This window comes from Alligator mississippiensis, chromosome 3, assembly GCF_030867095.1.
Source record: "Alligator mississippiensis isolate rAllMis1 chromosome 3, rAllMis1, whole genome shotgun sequence".
In the NCBI taxonomy this organism is placed as follows: Eukaryota; Metazoa; Chordata; order Crocodylia; family Alligatoridae; genus Alligator; species Alligator mississippiensis.
The window spans coordinates 14,216,379-14,240,461 of record NC_081826.1 but is presented as its reverse complement, the minus strand read 5'-3'; the positions used below and the strand labels follow the sequence as shown (position 1 = coordinate 14,240,461).

The 24,083-nt window shown below is 43.8% G+C and overlaps 1 protein-coding gene across 1 annotated transcript in view; it reads left to right on the top strand.

Moving 5' to 3' along the window:
• The window catches only part of TG (thyroglobulin), a 213,670-nt gene that overhangs the window by 28,214 nt on the left and 161,373 nt on the right, over positions 1 to 24,083 (top strand). The window contains exons 15-19 of the mRNA XM_059723466.1: positions 195 to 306; positions 4,171 to 4,371; positions 8,977 to 9,186; positions 14,324 to 14,478; positions 19,177 to 19,333. Of these exons, the coding sequence (XP_059579449.1) occupies positions 195 to 306; positions 4,171 to 4,371; positions 8,977 to 9,186; positions 14,324 to 14,478; positions 19,177 to 19,333 (835 nt within the window). The remainder of the gene's footprint in view (positions 1 to 194; positions 307 to 4,170; positions 4,372 to 8,976; positions 9,187 to 14,323; positions 14,479 to 19,176; positions 19,334 to 24,083) is intronic.

Here is a 24,083-nt window from a genome sequence, read left to right as displayed (position 1 = left end):
TCATAGCAGCTCTGATTATGGAGGTTCATCTTGTCACTGCTTTCTTTTAATGCAAAACTGAAAACTTAATCCTAAGCAAACATCTATTAATCAGGACTTTTGAAAGTGGGTTCTGGCACATGCTGTGTGCATTATTAGTAGCCTTTTGAAAAAGTATTTTGCTCGGCAGTGATATTGTAATTGGTTCTTCTCAGACTGGTGAATATACCTTGCTGCAGAAATTGGACTCAGATGCTCAGTGTGTGGATCCCATGTCAGGAGATGTGCTTCAGCGGAGTAGCCAGGATTCAGATGGCAACCCCCAGTGTAAGTATCAGCAGGGAGTAACTGCATTGCTTCCCCAGTGCGCTTAAGATGTTTCTGAGAAACACAGCCCCCACTACCTGCTCTCTGTCCAGACGCAACAGACCTGAAAATGAGGTGGGAAAGCTGCTCCAGGGGTGCCTCTCCAACTCCCTGATGCTCTAGAGCATGCCTCAGACAAGGGTATGAAGAGATTGTTGCAGTGTTGGAGATGCAGTTAAACAGGAGTCCTCATTAGGAGAGCATGACCCTGTCCTCTGCCCCTACTTCTTGTGTGGCTTGATGTTATGATGCCAGGAGTTACAGCTAGCAAGGATTGTGGAGGGTAACAGGAAGAGTTTCTACAAGTATGTCAGTAACAAGAGGAGGATCAGGGAAAGTGTGGGTCCCTTACTGAATGAGGGAGGCAACCTAGTGACAGATAATGAGGAAAAGGCAGAAGTACTCGATGCCTTTTTTACCTTAGTCTTCACAGGCAAGGTCAGCACCCAGACTACTGCACTGGGCAGCACAGTTTGGGGAGGAGGTGATCAGTCAACAGCAGTGAAAGAACAGGTTAGGCACTATTTAGAAATGCTGGACATGGGGCCAGACAAGATGCACCCAAGTGTGCTGAGAGAGTTGGCCGATGTGATTGCAGAGCCACTGGCCATCATCTTTGAAAACTCATGGTGATCAGGAGAGGTCCCAGACAATTGGAAAAGGGCAAACATAGTGCCCATATTTAAGAAAGGGAAGAAGAAGGATCCAGGGAACTACAGACCAGTCAGCTTCACCATAATCCCCAAATAGATCATGGAGCAGATCCTTAAGGAATCCATTTCTAAGCACTTGGAGAAGGCGATTAGGAACAGTCAGCATGGATTCACCAGGGACAAGTCATGCCTGACCAACCTGATTGCCTTCTGTGATGAGATGACTGGCTCTGTGATGCAGGAAGTGCAGTGGATGTGATATACCTTGACTTTAGCAAGGTTTCTGATATGGTCTCCCACAACATTTAGACTGAACATTAGGAAGAATTTCTTCACAGTTCGAGTGGCCAAGGTCTGGAATGGGCTCCCAAGGGAGGTGGTGCTCTCCCCTACCCTGGGGGTCTTCAAGAGGAGGTTGGATATGCATCTAGCTGGGGTCATCTAGACCCAGCAATCTTTCCTGCCTATGCAGGGGTCGGACTCAATGATCTATTAAGGTCCCTTCCGACCTCAACATCTATGAAACATTCTTGTAGGCAAGCCAAGAAAGTACGGGTTGGATGAATAGAATGTAAGGTGGATAGAAAATTGGCTGGATCATCAGGCTCAGAGGGTAGTAGCCAATTGCTCAATGTCTAGTTTGCAGCCAGGATCAAGTGGAGTGCCCTTGGGGTTGGCCCTGGGGCCAGGTGTGTTTAATATCTTTATGGCATACAGTGTATCCTCAGCCAGTTTGCAGATAACACCAAGTTGGGGGGAATGTTGGAGGGTAGGGCTAGGATTCAGGGTGACCTAGACAAGTTGGCAGATTGGGCCAAAAGAAATCTCATGTTGTTCAATAAGGACAAGTGCAAAGTCCTGCTCTTAGGCTGGAGCAGTTCCATGCACCAGTACAGGCTGGGGGCTGACTGGCTGGGCAGCAGCTCTGCAGAAAAGGTCCTAGGAGTCATAGTGGACAATAAGCTGAATATGAGCCAGCAGTGTGCCCTTGTTGCCAAGAAGGCTAACGGCATCCTGGGCTGCATTGGTAGGTGTGTTGCCAGCAGATCATGGGAAGTGATTCTTCCCCTCTATTCAGCACTGGTGAGGCCACATCTGGAGTACTGTGTCCAGTTTTGGGCCCCCCACTACAGAAATTATGTGGACAAATTGGAGAGAGTCCAGTGGAGGGCAACAAAAATGGTGAGGGGGCTGGGGGACATGACTTCTGTGGAGAGGCAGAGGGAATTATTTAGGCATATTTAGTCTAGGGAAGAGAAGACTGAGGGGGGATTTAATAACCTCCTTCAACTACTTGAAGCGGGATTCAAAAGAGGGTAGTAAAGCACTGGAACAGGTTACCCAGAGAGGTGGTGGAAGCTCCATCCTTGGAGGTTTTTCAGACCCGTCTAGACAAAGTTGGCTGGGATGATCTAGTTGGGACTGGTCCTGCTTCGAGCAGAGGGTTAGACTAGATGACCTCTTAAGGTCCTTTCCATCCCTAACTTTCTATGATTGCTATGATGCTGTGACTCATTTTTTTTTAAAGGCAGGATCAATACCTTGGTTCCTTTGTTCTGCTGCCGGGATTTCCTCTTGTCTGCTTCCTGCAGCAAAGGTGGAGAAACTAGATTCTCTTTCGATGGTCATTACTGACTCATTATTGTCCCGGCAGAGTTTCTTTACAACCCTGTTAGCAAATAGATGGTTCTACAATCAAACCATGATATGACAGCATCCTTATTACAACTTCAGGGGTGGATTCAGAGGGGTACAGCACTGCAGTCACACCCCACCCCTTTGACTGTGCCGCATGTTCTTATGAGCCCTGCTTTCATGTGGCTCTAAAGCTGCTGCTCTTAGCCCTTCCTCTCTCTCCCTCTCCCACTGAATGCAGCAGCAGGCAAAGGGGGAGGCTGAGTAGCAGCAGCAGCGCTCAACCCCCAGGATCCTGAGCTGTATGAAAGAAGGGATTTGGCTTGGTCCCCTCTTGGACCAGCCGGGGAGCTCAGACCTCTGGGAGGAACCTGCACTGACCTGGCAGTTTGCTCAAAGCAAGCTGTGCATGCATGTCACAGCCAAAGTTAGGGGACAAAAGCCCCATTTCAGGACCTGTGACTGAACAACTTCAATCACAGTGATTTATAAATAGTATATATAGGCCTCAAAAAATCACACAAGTTTAAAAGTTTAGTTCTCAGTTCATCAAATCCATGGGTAACTTATTTATATGAAAATAATCACATTAAGTAAGAACCAACCTAAATAATTTTGCCTTAAACTGGAATTAAATTAATTGGGATTATGCAGACACGTACAGTTACTCATGTACCTGCTTGGTCACAGATATTAAAAATTCATATGAGGGGTCTATTTGTGCGAGTAAGTGGAGCTGGTTGGAAATTTTCTGATGAAGCATTTCTTTCATCAGAAAATGTTCATTTGAGAAAAACAAAACTGTCTGAAGGAAAGAGTTGTTTTTGATGAAGATCCTAGTTTAAATGCCTCTCCCCCACCCCAATTTTAAATGGTCAAGATGGGCTTTTAAAATGTTTTTTCTAAAATAATTTTGTTTTTCAGCTTGAAATGACTTTTTGTTTAGAAATGTTAATTAATATACACATACTATAAATGAAGTAATATGTTAATTAAAAACATATCAAAAGCCAAACAGCACCTTTCTAAGTTTTCAAAACAAAATGCTTCAAATGACAGTTTGATTTTTTTTTTTCCAGATTATTACTTCATTATATTTTGTTATTTTTGGTCCTAATTTCTGTCCTATTTCATCTCCAGCTTTACTAGGAAAGTTCATTAACTAGAATGGTAATAGAAAGTGAGCCAAGGGACTTGAACACAGCCAGAGAAAAATAATCAATATTGTATTTGCCCGGGTCACATATTTATACAAAACTCACTTTGTGCAGATTCAAGTAACTTACATTTTATTATGTTTATCTTGTAGTTATAGTAGTATCCGCTGTGTATCTACTTTGATGCAAACTTCACTATGATCTCAAGTCAATGTTTATTATCTTTCTTGACCATAAAAAGCCCCCAAATTGAAGTATCATGTGTCCGAGGTGTGGTGTTTCAAACCAATAGCAGCCAGTACTGCAGTTCATTTCTGCAGATGCCCGGAGTTTCTTTTTCATGCGTTCCCCACTTTATAGTCACTCTCTTGTCTTTAAAGGTCCTGCTCTCTGTAGCATGCTGAAGCCCAAAATGAGTTCACGAGAAATCGGCAAAGGGTACATCCCTCAGTGTGAGGGGAACAATGGGAGCTTCTCACCAGTGCAATGCAGCCAGGATGAGAAAAGCTGTTGGTGTGTCTTTGAGAGTGGAGAAGAGGTGCCTGGATCACGAGTAAGCGGAGAAAGGCCTGCGTGTGAAAGTGAGTTGCCATTGCAGTCAAGCACTTCAGTGCAGAACTAGACCTAGATCTAAACTTCCCCAATGTTTTGCTGCCTTTGGGTTTAAGGTTCCTCTTCAACCCATCATATGGTTTGGACACAATTGCTAAAAAGTAATTTATCCCAGATTTTACTCTGAAGTGAGGAGAGGGCATGCAGCCAACTTTAGCAAGTAAGTTGCCTGTTGTAGGTGCTGTTATGTAAACTGGTGTTAGGTGGTGGGGCAGCTGGGGATAAAAACAAGTGGGAGACTAAACATATGATGCATTCATGTACTAACTTTCTCACATAATAAAGTTACTGCATTTTTTTCAAAGGATAAACGTACCCTGGATTTGAGTAATTTAGCATATAACAGGGCAGTGTCCTGTGTCTGCTCTGCTTTCATAGCATAGCGAAGTCAGTTTACTACATAAACGTCTTTTGTATCTGCACCCAGAGAGATTAGTGTCCTTGTTAATTTTATATTTGCGTTACAGAAGTAAGTATATGTTCCAGCCAGCCTGGGTCTATGGCCCAACCCCCTTCAGGGTTCAGAAGGTTGTGCTTTTGGTTGGGTATGAGTCACAGTTTGAAGTCAAGGGCCTATCTTAGTGGCAAGAAAAACTCAGGATGGATGAGCCAGTTAAACTACATTAAGACCAAACCAAAATGTTTTGCCCAGGAGTTGAACTGAGTTTGGTCTGAGCCATAATGCATTAGGAATAAAATATAAATAAATAAATAAAAAATAGTGGATAGAAAAGAAACATATTTCTGTAATTCCTGCTTTTGGCCATCAACCAGGTTTATGAAATGGATGTGCCAAAATACTATTTGTTCAGAGAATATTTCCTGTCTGGATAAAGACATGCAGAGCTGGAATTCTGTCAAGGATTCCAATACTATTTCCAAACTGGAGATAGAGGGATAAAATTAATTTCTTAATAATTCTTATAGATTCCCTATCACTGAAGCAGAACAATTGAAACTTTCTTCACGATTGTGCTCCATATTGCAGTGACTCATAGAAATTTAAACCTCCACTACAAAATGAGCAGTATTCTCTGCAGGATGTCTTTGAAAGCTGTGTTCTTTTTATTTTTACATGAATGTTGTTGTTGGTAAACTAAAGCAGACCACACAGTAAGAATGTATTTAGGATTTCCTATATGTTTCTGGGATTGTAAAGTTCTACAGCTTCATATACCAAAGAGAATACCTGACTCTCAACACAGGCTGCTGCAACAAGAAAAAAAATAACCACATGGATGAATCCCTGATGAAGCTGTAAGCTAATGTATTGCATTGTTTTTGTTGCACTATATTGCAATAATGAACCATCCTATTGGGGTGATCAGCCTGGAGGTCTGTGGACCCTAAGAGAATAGGATACTATGAGGGTGTCAGGGGAAGAGCTGAGAAAGCTGGAAGGGTTCTAGATAGGGCTGAAGAAGAGTCTGACTTGCCAGAAAGAAGGTGTGGAAATGATCCAAAGTAGATCTGAAACTCTGAAATCTCTGCTCGGTCCTTATGTTCCTTGAGGGTCAATAGGAGTTCACTGTGAGAGTGGACCGAGCGGAGATTCAGGGTCTACTGACTCTGAGCTGCAATCCAAGGGCATGTATATAGGTTACACTTACTATACATTAAGTGTACAGAAAGTGCTCTAAACTGTAACTGAAGAGAAGTTCATAGCACATAAAGTGCTTTAAAAATGGTGGATCCCACTCCAAGATAACACTGGATGGATGTGGTGTCAGAATAAAGCACTTTAGGTTAGAGCACTTTATCAAACATCTGTATTGCATCCCATCCTGAGTCAAAGTAGGACTTGTTCTGCTGGCATCCCGAAGCCCCTCACTGGGTGCCTTGCTATCCTCAGCCAGTGCTTGTCTGCTCCAGGCAGGCAGCAGCCCAGCTTTGCCCGCTGGGCTGTCACAGAGAGGAGACAGAAAAGGCTCCGTCTCCTCCCTGCCGGACCCAGCAGGGGGGTAGGGGAACAGAGCCTCTCTGTCATGTGTATCCCCCACAACTTGTGGGCTCGGGTCTTGATGGGGGCCAGGTCCAGGTCCATGTGGCAGAGCGGTTTCTCTTCACTCCCTCCCCCAGCCACATTTCCTGGTGAATAAGCAGTGCATCCAGGAGCTGCAGCTCCTGGCTGCAGGTGGGGCAATGAAGCCTCTCTGCTGTGTAGACCAGCCTGGCCCCCACCAAGACCTGTGCCCACAACCTGAGCTCGGCTGTGCTTGGCATTCTCCTGGGAGGCATGCAGAAACACCCCCAGCCTGCTGGCCTCAGCCACTGCAGGCAGCCTCTGAGCCCCCCCCCTCCCCCCCCCTGCACCGAACAGCGCATGTGTGTCCTGTTCTGTCCTGACCTAATCTAGAGCGCTTTAAGTAAAGTGCTTTACTTCAAGCACTTCTGCCTTGGGCTTTTTGAATGTCTGTACTTAGCCCAAGATGTTGGGTACAAGATACTGCTTCGGAGATGCCAGTGCCAAGTGGATCTCTCCGATTTGTCATGAGTACCAGGCGCAGTAACAACCAAGGAGTGGACAAGAAGTTTTTTAAATTAGATGCTGCTTCAGCTCCAAGTGATTAGAAACACTGATTTGAAAATCTCACGTAAGAGATTTTTGTTACTTTCTGGTTGTGGTAAGGCTGGGAAAATACTTTGAGAATAATCTTTTCATAGTATTGTGTCACATCTGCTTCTGGAAGCACAGAGGAAAGGGAAAATGGGACGAGAAAAGCTAATGGGACTTCTTCCAGTGTGAACAGCTTGGGCAGTACAGAGGGTAAAGGTTCAGTAGTTTATTTCCTTCAGCCCATCCCACCTGTGCCCCTGGTTCCTCAGCATTATTATTAACAGCTCTTTAGAAAAGAAAAGGGGTAGGCCAAAGTTATATCACTATTCTGGACACATTGCCCATCAGCAAGGGAGTCTGTTGTGGTGGGAGAGTACAATAAATCTCTTCCCCTGTATCCAAACAGACAGCTGTAAACTGAAATAATAACTTTAGAGCGCGTGGTGCACACAATAAGGTTTTCATTAAACTAAGCATTTCCATAATGGAGTTTGGTCGAACCCCTCCAACTTCTTCTAGCAAACGTATGTCAGAGCTTGATGCCAAGTATCTTAATACTCCCTAGCACACATGTTCCAACCTGATGCTCACTTTCCACAGCTCAGAAATGGGAGAGAGAGAAAGCTGTGAGTTCAGAGGGAAGCTCTTCCCTACAGATCTCTTTTAGAAGTGCTTGGGGAAGAAGTCTCAACACTATACTGAATGACTAGTAAGCCTTATGGATAAATTGCCAGGGACTGGGTAGAAGGTGCAAGACGCTGTGTTTTTACAACAGCAGCAAAAAGACCCCGGCTGATCTGTGATACCATTTTATGTCTGTTCTAATCCACTGTAAGTGGAATCTAAATCTCTGCAGTTTATCCCCAGATGGAACAACTGCTAAGTGGCTATGGCTTAACTTCCCTATACCACAGGATAGCGTGGAGAGTCTGGTTTCAGTCTTGTAAATGAAAGAGCTAATATTTGCAACCATTCAGAGTGAATGTAAAGCAGTCTCATGATGATCTTTTTACTGTATTCATAATTTTTAAAAGATGCTATCGAGGAGATTTATAAAATAGCGTAAGAGTTTTTGAAAGTAAGGGAATGAGCAGCCTTCTAGCTCAGCGCCATCATACCTGGTGCTGTGGAGTGCTGTGCACCGAAGATGTGAGGATTGGAAAACAGCTATTTTTAGAAAGCAAATGAGCCTTCTGATGAGAAGTTCCAGAGAGGCAGAAGACATTACTTTTATAGCTGCTTCTGATTTAAAGGCAATTATTTTCTCTCGTCTTGTTCTCCAGAAGCTGGGAGGAATGTAACTAATGCCTGTAATATTTGATTATAGCTTGGTGGGTTAGGAATGCACTAATATTGAGCAAAATGATGGGGTTGTAATAACTACAACAACTCAACAGTTTTATAATAGACTATCAGTACTGCTTCAAGATGGAATTGATGCTAATGTTTTTCCACTCGAGCGGCCCTATTACCCTCTCATAGAAGCATAGGACTCCCAAGTGTCATCCTGGGTCACCAGCTTCAGTCCCGTTATCTCTGGTAATCGCAATCCTCTTTAGAAATTGATCAGGCTCCATTTTAAAATGAGTCGTGTGTTCTATCCACGCAGCTTCTGCTGAGAGGCTTTGACCTTATGTAACTTAGTGGGCTTAAGCCCATGTCTAAAACGGTCCAGATAGGCCTACTGAGAGGCTGTTTGGCCTGTTTTGAGAAACTCAGCTCTGATGGTTACAAACCACCTCCTACGTTCCACTTACACAGGGCCGTTTTTCTACCGATTTGTTTTCTTAAGTCATGCAGTGCCCATCAGAGACCATACAAGTCCTTTCACTGGCTTCATAGAGCGCTGAAGCATGCGACGTAAGTTCAGTACAAGTTGACATTAATGTGTGCGCTGTGTATCTGGGTGGGATGCAGTGTATTTTCTCACTATGAGACATAGCCGTTACTTGGACACTTTACCCTGAATAGTTCATTTTTTTTCTTCTGTTGTGTGTCCATTTCTTCACGTTCCTAGGTCCTCAGTGCGTCCTGCCATTCAACGTCTCGCATGTGGTCAATGGAGTGATTTTCTGTGAGACCGTCTCGGATCAAAATCGGAATTCCCAGCAGTGCCAACTGGTTTGTCGTCGAGGTTTCCAAAGTGCCTTTTCCAGCAAGAGGTTTCTGTGTGACGTGGAAAGTCGGCGCTGGATTTCAGATCCCCCCCTCTCTCAAACCTGTCAGAGTATGTACACCTGCTAGGATACTAACTCTGTTCTACCGACTGAGAGAAAGTTGCTTGGCTGTCATCGACATTTATTGCTTTTGTCTTTGCTAACGTAGGATGCAGGAAAAGTAAAGAAAGTGAATAGAAATGAAGCCAGTTCTAATTATAGGTGGAAGTAATCAGATTAGCTTCAAAGTGGGGGCTTGTAGTAGGTAAATTTTGCTTTCTGTCTTCATATCATTGCTTTCTTTCAGTTGGCTCCTGTGCCCTGAACAATCTCCCAGTTCTGTGATAATATAGATATAAATAGATAGATATTTAATCTAAATGCAGATTTTCCTTTGTAAGTGAAAAGATGCTGGCATCGTAAAATGCGTCTGATGGGACCACTTACTCCTGACAGAGCAGATGAACACCAGATGTTTGGATTTGGCAGAAGTTGACTGTTTATTTGCATAATCAAGTAACTTTGTGTTACTTATGCATCTTTCTGTAGCAATCTGTTCTCCAGGATGAATGCCATCTTTACTGGCTGCTGCTTGGTATTTCCCCACCCCCCTCAACCTTCATTCTTCTAAGTATAAAAAGCACTTCAAAACATGGAAGCTGCAGATATCTGTTTGGAGCCTGGGTGATCAGCTGGTCTTGACAGTGATTTTAAACAGAGGTGGGATGTGATCAAAATGTCAGATTTGAACATACATGAACTTCAAAACAATATAGCTCCAGATTTGGATTACATCTCTGCAGCTGGCCTTGACCTAATGTAAGAATATGGCCAATGTATTTCTCATAAAAATGCAGATAAGTTTGTGGTTTCAGATATCAATCTGAAATTGGAAGTTCATGCCCACCTTTAATCCAAGGCCTAAACAGTTGCCTCTCTTTCTTTTTTTTGAAATATGTTCTAAAGTGATCTTAGCCGTTCCAGAACAAAAATGGATCTATACTAGGGCTGCGCGAAATGGCACCGTTCCATTTCGATTTGAGTTTTGAGGTTTCCACGGAACAGCATTTCATAGATTTCGTAGACATTTGGGCTGGAAGGGACCTTGGAAGATCATCAAGTCCAGCCCCCTGCCTGAAGAGCAGGAAGTCAGCTGGGGTCACAGGATCCCAGCAAGATAAGCATCCAATTTACTCTTGAAGGTGTTCAATGTAGGTGCTTAAACCACCTCCGATGGCAGGCTATTCCAGACCTTGGGGGCTTGGGCAGTAAAGAAACTCTTCCTTATGTCCAGCCTGAAACAGTCTTGCTGGAGTTTATAACCATTCGACCTCGTCACCCCTTCGGGCGCTTGGGTGAACAAATGTTCCCCCAGATGCTGATGGTCACCCCTGATAAACTTATAGGTGGCCACCAGATCACCCCTGAGCCTGCACTTTTCCAGGCTAAAGAGCCTCATAGGTCTCAGCCTGTTGTCGTAAGGTCTGTTTTCCTGACCTCTGATCATGGGTGTGGCTCTTCTCTGGACTCTCTCAAGCTTCTCCATATCCTTTTTGAATTTTATTTTGATTCAAAACCGCTGTTCCGTTTTGCTTCATCGAAACAGTGATGCTATTTCGACATTTTGCCCATTCACTATAATGGGGAAGCTCAAAACAGCCCCTCTCATTTGGTAGGCAGATGGAGGCCCGCAACACCAGGAGGGCTGTGCTAGTCCTCCTGGGCTGCAGACCCCTGATCTGCCTGCCAGATGAGGGAGGGAAGCCAGGTGCTGCTGCCTAGGACCTGGGAGCTGGGGAAGGGAGCTGAGCCCGATCGCTCAGTTCCCCTCCCCGGTGCTACAATCAGGCTGGGGAAAGGAACTCAGCCCAGCTGGGCTGAGTCCCTTGCCCAGCCCCATCATAGCTCAGTTCCTTTCCCTTGTGCTGAGCCCCGGGCTCAGTTCCTTTTTCTTCCGCTGTGATTGGCTTCCCGCAGCCCAGTGGCTGGTGACTGGGAGCGCAGCCCTGGTTCTCCCATCTCCCACTACCTGGCTGCTTTGCAACTCAAAACATTTCAAAACTTTTGAAATGTTTCAACTAGCCTCGTTTTGTTTTGAGGCTGTTTTAAAGCCCGTGGTTTTGATTCAATTTTGCTGTTTCGAGCTCGAAATGAGTCGAAACAGCATCGAATCGAAACAGCCAGTGAAATTTTGCACAGCCCTAATCTATACATTAATATAAGTTAATTGAGCTTCTATACAAAGCTTAGGCCACAGCACCTCTCTGAATTAATTCCTGCTTCAACTAGAGTAAACCTTGTAGAAAAATAAATATCCACCCTAGCTCTTGGTAAGTTCCAATGGATACTGATCCCCACTTGAAAAGATTTAAACTTTATTTTGTTTCTGAATTTGTTTCACTTTGGCTTTCTGCCATTTGAACTTGTTATGCTCTGGTCTTCTAGGCTCAAGAGCCTTCTATCCTGAGTTTTGTGTTTCTCAGGTATACGCCTAAAAGTGTATCCAAGTCAAACTTCAGCCTTCTCTTTGTAAACTAAATAGATTTTGGATCCTTTTCTATATATCATATTTCCTATTTTTTTCATTATTTCTGAGACTTTTCTCTGAACCCTCTTCAATTTTTTAACATCCTTCTTGAATTGTGGGCACTGGATCTGGGTGTAGTCAGTACTAATTGCATCAGATCCAAATGCATACACACATTTATCTGTTCCGATAGCTAAAGATCATATTTCCCCTTTGGTCCACAGCAGTATACTGGGAGATCACGTGCAGATGATTTATTGGCACAGAATTCAGGTCTTTCTTGGAATCACTGCTTTCTAGGATAGTTTCTTGCCTTGAATCTAATGCAATGATGCCTTGAATTCTTGACTTTAGCCAAAGTGCAATACATATTGTTTGCTTGTGTCTGGCTTACCCAACAACCCATATTGACCTGCAATCAGTAACCTGTCCTCTTCATTATTTGCCACCCTCCCAATCCTTGTCATTTGCAAACTCCATCAGAAAATACTTTTTCTTCTAGGTCATTATTAAAAATGTTATTTTGTGTCATATTTTGTGTCAGACGAAGAACTTATCCTTGCAGGTTCCTACTGGAAACATGCTCAGTCAATGAAGGTTCCATGTTTACAATTAAATTTTGAAACGGATGAGTTCATAGAATTATAAAAATTAAGGGCTGAAAGGGACTTTGAAAGATCGAGTCCAACCCCCCTGCTCTGGCAGGAATACTGCTGAGATCAAATGATCCCAGCAAGGTGTCCATCCAATCTATTCTTGAACATTTCCAAGGTTGGAGAGTACACCACCTCCTTGGGAAGTCTGTTCCAGATTCTGGTCACCCTTACCATAAAGAAGTCCTTCCTTACATCCAACCTGAAACCATCCTCTAACACTTTATGGTCATTGCTCCTTGTCCTCCTCTGGGGTGTCCTAGTGAACAGTTTTTCTCCCAGCTCCTGATATTCACCCCTTACATACTTATAGACGGCCACCGAGTCCCCCCTCAGTCTTCTCTTCCTTAGACTAAACAGTCCCAGAAGTTTTAGTCTTTCCTCATCAGGTTTGTCCTCCAGGCCCTTAATCATTCTTGTGGCCCTTCTCTGGACCCTTTTAAGATTCACCATGTCTTGTTTTGAAGTGTGGCACCCAGAACAGGAGACAGCACTCCAGCTAGGAGCTCACCGACACTGAATAGAGAAGAACTATCACTTCCTTAGCCCTGCTCATGATGCATCGACTAATGCATCCCAGTATGCTGTTAGCTCTGACTACAGTGTTGCACTGGTGGCTCATGTTCATCCTGTGATCAGCCATAACCCCAGGCCCCTTTCAACCATCATGCTGGCCAGGACATCTCCTAACCTATATTCATGTTGCTGGTTACTTCTCCCCAGATAAAGCACTCTGCATTTACCCTTATTGAAGTGCATCCTATCCTGTCCCCTAGTGTGCCCGCTTTTCCCGCAAACTTGGCTAGTGTGCTTTCCACATCCTCTTCTAGGTCGTTGATAAAGATATTGAACAGCACGGGCCCAAGAGCCAAACCCCACAGGACACCACTGGCCACCTCCTATCAAGATGATACAGAACCATCCACTACCACTCTCTGGGTTCGACCCCTTAGCCAGTTCCCAACCCACCTGATGATTGACTCTGCCACCTCACAATCCTCCAGTTTTTTTTATAAGAGCATCATGGGAGACCATATCGAAGGCCTTTTTAAAATCCAAGTATATGACATAAACCGTGTCTCCCACATCTAAGCAGTTTGTTACTTGATTATGGAAGGAGACTAGGCTGGTCAGACATGAGCTGTCTGCAACAAAACCATGTTGGCTATCCTTCAGCATCATGCCCTGTGCCAATCTCTCGCAAATGGACTTTCTGATAATTTTTTTCCACAATTTGACCCAGTGTCATGCTCAAACTTCTTAAAAATTGGCACCACATTGGCATTTTTCCAGTGTTCTGGGACCTCTCCCAAGTACCATGAGTCTTCAAATACCCTTGCCAACAGTCCCACAATGACTCCAGCCAGCTTTCCTCAGCACTCTCAGGTACAGTCCATCTGGTCCTGCCAACCTGAAAACATTCAGCTGCTTTAAGTGCTCGTTCACCAGTTTGACACTGAACATTGGTTGGCAATCACCACCCCTGCATCCATCCAGTATCCAAACAGGCCAATTCCACCATTTGTTTAGAGTTACCTAGCTTTTTAATACCTATCACATATGTATCACACTGGGTTTGTATTGTTCTAGTTTTATGAATGAAATGCTATGCATTATCTTACAAAGTCATCCTGTTTGAATTATTTGTACGATGTTAAGCTTTTTTCCATTCCTCTGAAATTGTCCTTATTTGAAGACTTACTAAAAATTAACATCAACAGTCTGGAGACCTCATCCTCCTGGGTTAATGTTGCAATGAAAAGTATGTCATCATCATCACAGCAAACCTCTTCTTAACACAAAACAGAAATATTCATTCTGAATTTCTGTCTTCCTTCATTATCATTGACAATTCCACCTCTTCCAACTATTCATGGACCAATGCCGCTGATACACAATCAAAGCTTGTATGACAATGCTGAAGGCTTTCCTATTATGTCATTATATTTCCCCAAGGTAATTCTGATAGGCAGTTTTTATACATGGGTCATGAATATTATGAATAATAAACTGTCTTTTCTCCTTTAGAGCTCCAGCTATTTCAGACAGTCCAGGCTCAAACACAGTTCCAGCTATTGCTGCCTTCTGGGAAGGCCTGCAGTTCTGACTACTCCGGATTACTACAGGCGTTCCAGATCTTTATATTAGATGAACTGAAAGCCCGTGGATTCTGTCATATTCAGGTATTTCTCTATTCTTCTCTGTGGATAAAAAAATAAATAAATTTGCAGCTTGTGCTGTGGACCTGAAAGAATAGAGACAAAGCACAGGTGTTTTTAGAGAGCCCTATTCAGAGCTGAAAACTGATCTAACATTTCCTGGGCATCATTTAGCATTAGATTTTTTTTTAGATTTTTTTTTTTTCCCAAGGCTTTGGCCTCATACCATATTCAGCTGTGGATGAATAACCTGAATTATAGTCTGACTTGGGCAACATCAGCCAACTATGATGTGATGTTATTTTTAGGATGTTTGTTTTGATATTTGGGCACATTCAGCTTTCCTCACTTTCATCTCTCCATCTTCTAGATAGTGTATATTTGGTATGCCTAATTTTAAAAAAATTGCAATGAAGGAGCTTTTACCAAACCCTAATATCTTTTCTCTTTATCCAGTTACCCATGGAAAATTCATCCCTCTATACTGGGCCAGCAAAAAGTATATGCATTGTTCATTGGGCATTAGTGGTACACAGGCACTTGTACCATGTGCAAGGGTGACTTTCACTCTTCTGTGCATAACAGTTATTCCATTTCCTAAACTAACCCCCCATCCTTCTCCTATGTTACTTGTAGTCTTGAGTTTCCAGCAGTGTAAAATTACTGTATTTACTGGAATACAAGATGACCCTGAGTATAAGATGACTCCCCAATAATTAGATTCTATAACTGGACATTTTATAAATTTGTTGCAACTTTCTAGGTATAGAATCTAATTATTAGAGGTTTGCCTTGAAATGGTCTCCCTCCCACTGTTACAGGGGGTCTGGTGGCCCCTCCCTCCTTACTGTCAGCCCCTGGTCTCCCTGAGCACATAATAATGAAGAGCAAATTTGAAAACACTGGGTGCATCTACAAATGGTGCACCATTTGAACATGTGCCTGGGATCACAGCACATTGAGCTGGATCAGAGCAGCCCCAGCTGGCAGGGAGCCCAGGGGGGTCAGCCTGCCAGCCTGACTTGGCTCAAATGTGCTGTGGAGGGGCTGGCTGGGGCATAAAAATGCTCCAGTATGGGGCTAGCTGACAAGCAGCCCCCGCACTGAAGCACCCTCATGGCCCAGCCAGCCAGGTCAGGGTTTACACGTGCGGTGCTACAAAGTAAAAAAACTCCGGAGCAGGATAGTACTTGTATTTATGTGTAGATGCCACGATGTTTACTGTGGAGCCAATTGGCCCATTCCACAGTAAACGTCTCCTGTAGATGTACCTACTGACTTTGTACTAAACGTGCCTATAGTAATTTGCATAGTCAAATTACTATGGAAACACATAGACTTAATTCATCTGGTATTGAGACATTTACCTTCTTTGAAACTACTGTAAGCCTCTAGCACGCATATTGCCTAAATGCACTTTTAAGTAGCACTTTTGTATATACTTACACAAACTGTGCACAGATTCATAGATTCATAGATGTTAGGGTCGGAAGGGACCTCAATAGATCATTGAGTCCGACCCCCTGCATAGGCAGGAAAGAGTGCTGGGTTCAGATGACCCCAGCTAGATGCCTATCTAACCTCCTCTTGAAGACCCCCAGGGTAGGGGAGAGCACCACCTCCCTTGGGATCCCGTTCCAGACCTTGACCACTTGAACTGTGAAGAAGTTCTTCCTAATGTCTAGTCTAAATCTGCTCTCTGCTAACTTGTGGCCATTATTTCTTGTAACCCCCGGGGGCGCCTTGGTGAATAAAACCTCACCAATTCCCATGATATTAGTCAAAAGCCCAAAGGCTCATGATTTCCCATATAGTTCATTGGGTTGGGCCCCTGCAGCATCAACAGTGTCTCAAGCCATCGTGACCCCACAGTCCAGCACTGCTCAATATGTGTGTGCACTTCCGATACCCCCCTTCCCTTGTGTGCTAATTAGCCTGCAACTCATGCCTGGAGCCAAGAGTCCTTGCCACAAGTCCCGAGATCCTCCAAAAATTCATATGCTGATGAGGTACAGTGCAACCTGGTCTGGCTGCAGGTCATGGAGAGTGGGCCACCTTAATCATATGTGACAGGTTGAGAGAGGAGATTGAAAAAGAGTCAGCACTTAGGGGGACTCAGTGCAATGGGCTTTACCATGTGTCTTATTCAGATGGGTTGCACTAGCCTATTTTTATGGTGGGTTCCCATTAGCATGTTTGCCTAATATGGTCCATGTGTGCTACAGTTATGCTCCATGTTGGCTGTATTTAATCAACTCCATAATTGGTTTCCATGGCTGAGCCCATGTTGCTTTTGGCAGCAGTTTAATAATAGACAAAGTACTTACTGAGGCTTCCTTGTGTGCAAATGTGAGATGAGGAATGTGTTTTCCTTGTGCTGATTAGGGTGAAAACCTCTCATCTTATATTCAAGCACATATGGCAAATCAGCAGTACAAAAGGAATATGAAACACCATTAAGGATATTTAAAAGAGTTCCTGCAGTATGATGATCACCGTTAAATAAAGCTAAAACACTTCCCCCACAATGGGACTATAACCAGGGGACGTGCGATAAAAATGGTCCTGTTCCAGTCTCCCCCTCTATTTCCACAGTTCTGAGCTAGTGTAGGGCTTTCCATGTTCAAAAAAGAGGAAAAGGAGGTAGGGTTCCTGACGCATGTTAGGAACCACATCATGCTGATTTGGTTAACTGGGAACTGCTGAGATGTTATGGTTATAAATGCAGATTAATGTTCCAAAGTAGACAGAGTGTGTTATAATTTCCAGCATGATGCTCTGGTGATTCTGTAGGTAAATGGAGTTTTACTTACAGGACCTGATCCCACAGTCAATCTCTGGTATATCATTGTATAGAAACAGGACATAATTTGGAAAACTGCTCAGTTGTCTATGGGTTTGTCTGCACTACCTCTGTGCTGCCCCTGGGAATGAGAAGCCTGCCCAGGAGTGTCTGCCAGTGAGAAGCACAAACTGCTAACTTTCTCCTGTTTGGTGTACATCGAACTGGGAATGAAGCAGCAATAGCAGACAGAGTAGCCTGAGTGTGTGCCTGAGCACCCCTCCGAGGCTCTTTTTTTTGGGCATGCTTCCTGACATGCACTGGAGGCTACTCTACGCCAACTCATTTCTGGGATTTTGAGTGACTGGGAGGAAGTGATTCTCTGTGGCAGCCCATGGAGACCATGCAGTTATGTCCTTAGGGTGGAAATAGATGTCCTCTGATCCTCTGATTTCTCATTTGTGCTGCCTTAAAAATGTTTCAGGTGGCACAAATGCTGAGCAAATAGATGTCCGTATCCTTTATTGTGCCACATGACAGGTGGTATTACAAAAGAGAGTAATAGACTGCCACTTTATTTTGGCAGACGTCTGTTGCCTTGTGGCAGTTCCCTTGCTCACCCCAGCACCCTAGACCCACAGGGAAAGAGGCAAAATCGTGTTGCCTCTTGCTCTGCTCTATCAAAGGTGGGACCAGGGGTGACGTGTTATGCCCGGTGAAAAGAATCAGCCATGCCACGACACGTTGCGGCACAGCTGAATCGCTCCATTCAGCAACATCTATTTCTAGTCTTGAGTCTAGTGAAAGCCTGTGTGACTTAAGCTGTGAAGTAGTCAATTTATGAAAATAGTCAATTTTGCATATTGCAAAATAGTCAAGTTTGGTTTTGCTTGACTGAACAATTTTTGAGGTGAATGGAGACAGGTTTGGGGCAGAAGAGATGAGAATTCCAGTCGCACACAGTATTTTATTCTACATGAAACTAATTACTTTATTTTCATCTGGGGCATTTTTAACAAGAGAAAAGGAGTTTAGAAACAAAGGGCTGTACTGACAAGGGACCCAGGTGCCAGTGAGACATCCAAAGAGGAGGAGGTGGAAATGGTGTCACTCTCTTGCCTTCTACTGTAGAGCCCCAAAATAACTCATCTGGGATGGGGGAGATTCAGACTTCAATTTCCTTTCTGCAGGATCCAGAATAATGACTTGGATTTGACTTGAATTAGGAGCATGCCCTAACCACTGGTTCACAGAATATTATGCGATAGGTCATGTCTTAGTCTTTCTCATTGAAGCTGTTCCACTTTCATGTTAAATATTCATTATACCAAAAAGACTGTGAATGAACCCATGCAGCAAAGATTAGGACACTCATGGATTTCAGGGTTTTCTCCAATGGTTATCTAATTATTTTATACAAACAGATTTAATAGGTGCAATTAAGAGAGAACGCAGAATATCCCGTGGCCCTAATAACTGTGGTACTCTGCTTTGATGTGGAAAATTCAAGTTTTAATTCCCTGCTCAAAATCAACCAGAGAGAAGAGTTGCATTCTGGTTTCCATTTTTCCACTCGAGTGCTCTAAGCACTGGACCACATCGTTCCACCTATTGGACACCTCCACCACATCCAAATGAACTAATTCAACAATTCTAACATACCTGTCAAATTCAACCTGAATTTGGGGATGGTTTGGGCTGCCTGAAAAACTGCATAAATGATGCAGTGAATAAATGATTTGGCGAATAAATGATTTCCTGAAAAATATTTGCCTGGTTCAACTCTTAAGTCGCTTTAAGTTTTTTGGGTTTATTTTTTGTTAAGTCTTTGCCCCATGTGAAATACTTGCTTTGAACACAACACTATGAAAACACTGGTATACGTGTAGCAGTGAATGTAAAAAGGTAACTAACTTAAATCTGTTTGAATTTAAATCAAGGTAAATGCATTTGGAAATAGTAGGCCGGTGTCTCTCTGTGATGATTCTACTGTGCTGGTGAACTGTTTGACCGTGGACCGCTTAGGGGTGAATATCACCTGGAAAGCTCAGCTTGAAGACATCCCAGCAGCTTCTCTCCCTGATTTACATGACATTGGTATGGATTTTGCTTGTTTCCTTCTCTGATGTTTCTTTGTACACAGCTTATTTTGCAGAATTGCAATTTGCTGCCTGCTCTTGGGAGATATTCATGAGTTAGACAACTACCAGAAATGTCAGCAGCTGCAGGAGTGGGGAGGGGGGGAGGGGGGGCAAGGGGAGTTCCTGAAACATTTTATTTTCTTCCTACATCAGAGTTGAATTTTAGAGTCTTTGGAAATGAGCTATGAAAAGGACCAGTATGTGTCCACTTTTGGACTGGTTTCTACACTATGGAAAGGAGCCAGGATTTATAACAAGACCCTCTACCCCAGACGTACGGGGTCCTGGCTTTGAGAATTGCTGTTTGTGCAAGGGGCAGACTCATCCCAGCTGTTAATTTCCACTGGTCACGTCCCCCACAGTGGGGACAGATGTGCCACAAATTACTTGATCTGGTTGTCAGCCTCACTTTATTTCCTCCCATCATATCTCTCTTCTGTTCTGTCCAACTCTATTCTTATACTGCCTTCATCATTGTAGTATTTGAGGCTGCTCCAATGCACTGTATTTACAGCACGTTGAAGCAGACTCAGTGAACTGAGTCTACTGGCATGTGCTAATTAGCGTGCTTCAGCAGCCTCCGAGTCTTGTGTTTCAGCATCCTTGCACTTCAAAATAGTGGAAGGGATGTTTCAACTAAAGCTTGTTTAATGAGATTTGATTAAAGCACCCCACTGCCATTTTAAAGTGTGGGGATGCTGATGCACATGATGTTGTGGGCACTTTAATTAGAGCAGCTCTTGGAACCACTGTAATTCAAATTCCCCCCCATGTCCTGGAGCACGTGTAAAAATGTCCTGCATACTTAACTCTTTACTTCATACACCTGAGGTTAAGCACACAGGCTGCTTGCAGACATGAGAAAAACGAAACAAAATGGCACTTCACTTTAAACTTGGCGCACTCCTGCGCCAAGCCCAGCGCATACCCAGAAAAGGCAGTACATTAGTTGAACCTGGCTTTCCCAAAACCTGTATAGATCGGGTCCTTACTGGAGCTTTTTTGGTGCTTTTATCTAATAGCTGATTGAGTCACCTTTAGATAAAAGCGCCATAAAGCCCTGCTGAAGGGCCCGATCTATACAGATGCTGCAAAGTTGGGTCAAACTAACGTGCTGCTGCTTCTGGTAAAGCAGGGTGGTTGTCTTTTCAGTGCCCAGTGTCCACTGAATAATGGAGTCATCATTGTTGGCTTCTCCAGCCAGCAAGAGAGGCAGTTAAGGCATTTCTTCCTTCAGAGAGTGGGAGCACTTCTACTACCTTGTAACCTACAATAAGAGGTAAAGAATACATCCCAGATTCCAGCGCCCCTTGTGCCAGCACATCTCTAGCATTCTGGCTTTGTAGTGCTATTCCCAGCCCTAAAAATAAAAAACCCTGTCTGGACATGGTACCTCTTCTAATTTTGGTGCTTCAAGCCTGTGTTTGTCCTCCAGAGCTTCTGCCCGATCGGAACTGAGTTCAAAAATCTTCTTAACTTGACTGTGGTTGTAGCGGTTATGTGGTTACTGGTCATACATCCTGTTTGTGTTTACATCCATTCAGCTGGACCAGATTATAAGGAAATACGAATATGAAATTGCCTGTACGTGGTAGATCAAAGCACAAATTGCGTTTTGTTGTATATTGAAGTGTGTTTTGAAAAGTCTTCTGGACCACTGGGATTACATTTTGGCCCTATCCACACTACAATTTTCCCTCTGCCCTAAAATTTTTTTTAGGGCACACTATCAGAACACACTATAATGTAGCAGTTGAAAGTCTGAATTTAATTCGGGCTGATGTAAAACATCCTGTTTTTTCATGCTGGAGCTATTTTGTACAGTTTCATGATTGCAGAAGGCATGCAAAGGTCAACCATTCTTATAGTAGCTTCCATCTCTTACTGCTCTAAATGTTCTCTCTCTCACCAAGGACCTGTCTCAATGCTTTCATTCACCCCCTGGTTGTGCACCCTATCTACTGCTTCTTGTGTATTAAATTATAAGACGGTAGTTTACTGTGCGATTGGTATTACAAACTCTACAGGTCTTGGTGTTCCAGCATAGGCCCCAGTACTACGAACATCGATGAACGCATCCAGATTTGTTCACACAGGCAGCCCCATTGACTTCAGTGAGGCAGCTCACTTGTGTAGATCTACTTCTCTGTGTAAACAGATGGTTTTGCTCGTGAATCAGGTGCTCCTTTGTTCACATGTGATAAAATATCTTCTTCCTACTGCTGTCTCTTAAGTTTACACAGCATTTAGCAGAGCAAAACCCCAATCCTGAGAGGTTTAGCAGTGTTACTTATAGCAATTGCAGCTAATGGCAGCCAAGCATATTTGAACACACCTGGTGCAATGGCATCCGGGCTATATATGCGTTGGTACAGGTGTCAGAAATGCTTGCTATGCAGGTTGAACAAAAGCAAAATTACCTTGATCCTGACTTCCTTGAAGGGAAAAACGGATGCGTCGACAGATCCCTCCCCGTCTGACAGCTTATTCTTTGGGCGCCACTGGCCCCGGACCAGGTTCCCATGTGATTCCTGTTGAAAACAGTGGTAATCGCAGGGTACGTCCATGCTGTGTTGGCCATGTGCAATGTTCCTGAGCACACCCTGCCAATGGGCTCCTGCTCTCATGCTTCAGACCTGGAAGAATGCTAGTGAGGCCACTCTGCAGTTGTCCACAGTGGCTGCACTGGAACAAACTGGAGACTGGTGTCTCGAGAGTGGCTGCAGAGGGATGCTCCAAGCGTCTTCACCGCTGCACTTCCAGGGTTGGAGCATGTGAGTGAGCAGGGGGTGCTCTAAAATGTTCCTGGTGGGGCACACTGCTGCTCTGGTGCAGATATGCCCTTAATGTGGACCCCAGTTAATTTGTTCATGGAGTAGAATAGCAGAAGTAGTTAGAATCTTTGCAACATTTGTGGGGATTTGAATGAATATATGACACATGACTTGTGTTGTAGTAGTGCCTAGGAACCGTAGGCAAGATCTTGGGCTTATTGTGCTAGGTGTTGAACAAACGCACACGGGAAGAAATATCCTACTCTTGCCTTTGATAGATTACAATTGATATAGGCAGGAAGTGTAAGAGGACGCAGAATCATGGAAACGTTAGAGGCCAAAGTCCTATAGTAGGGTGATTAAAAAAAACCCAAACCAACAACAACAGGAAAACAACCTGGCCTCTCAACTCCCAATCTAGTGGCCTATCCAATGAACTATTCTGCCTCTTGATGTACCATCAATGGAGACATGGATGTATATGCATGTGTTGTGCTAGTGTGTACATATGTGTGTACCTGCAGATAGATATTTCCCTAAGCTACAAATCTAAGGCTTTGTATGACATATTTAAATGATATACAATTAAAGGAAATTTAGACATAGAGCCTGTGCTTACAGATTTGATCTTCTGTTGCCTTCCCACATATGATTTTCTTGCAGCCAGAGGCGCTAAGTATGTGGGGGCCCAAGGGCCCTGGCCCCCTCAGGAAGAGGGCTCTCACCTGAAATGTGTAAAACTTTCCACATGTCCATCATCTTGGGCCTCCTCGGCAAAAATAAAAGTTGGTGCCTATGCCTACAGATGTCATTTAGACCACCTTTATCTGCTGTAGCTAATGACAGGATAATTCAGAAGTGCATTTGCTTATGTAAGAAGCTAACTTACTTATTTGAGCCTTCAGTTATGCAGACAATTCTTGGTAAAAACACTGCCAAGGTATTGGTTGCTTGGTGAATACCAAATACTGTGATCTCCATGTTATTCTTTGGGTCTGGGCTTTGAAGTATGTATGTTTGCATCAGAAAAAAAATATATTGGTTAAAGCTAGATGAATAACAGCAGTGAAGTCATAAGCACACAGACCTGCAAATATTCCACTAATGCAAGGTCTGTGCACCACGTTAGCTCAGAAGTGGGATTTACACAGACCCAGAAGTGGGTCTTACATTAGTCCTTTGTGCAGAGGTGAATAACACCCACATAGCAGCAATAATGTGTGGACCCTGGGTAAGACAGCAGGGCCACAAATGCTTGTGCGCAGAATAAGCATAATAATTCTATAGTCTATTCAATGCAACCAGCTGTGCAGAGTTGCGTCACTAAGGGCTTTCACCTACCTGTGAAATTTTCCCATGGAGGGCACTTTGCTTAGCTGGAAATGTGCTCATGGGTTACAGCACAAAGCCACATAGAAGTGCAGCAGTACAATGATTTGTTTGCCTTGGGCACATCAGTTGCTCTGCTGAAATGGTGTAGCAGGCAAACGTTTGCATTCCTGACTCTGTTTACGCACTTAACACGCTTCCTTTGAAAGCCCACTGTTCAAAGCCTGCATGTGTCACTGCAGCAGAACTGAGTACGGTACAGACTGTGCTTGCGGACGGCTTCCTGTTTGCTCCGTTACTATGCTGCGCATCGGCCAGGGCCATGACAACTCTCAAATGGCAAACTAACAAAGTATATGAACATTTCAAACAAAGCTGTAAGCTTGTGTAGAAAAATAAAACTCCTTCATAGGAGGAGGAAACACACTCTTCCAGGAGCACAGCTCCCTTTTGCCTGGACGAGGAGAACCAAGGATTCCATATTTACTTAGTGCAGGAGACTGGTCTTATAGAAGGGATAGGAGAGATCAGCACACAGGTAGGGGAAAGGTGCACTCACCTTTCTTTGTAAGCAAGGGTTAACTTTGATCCTAATCTTGAGCT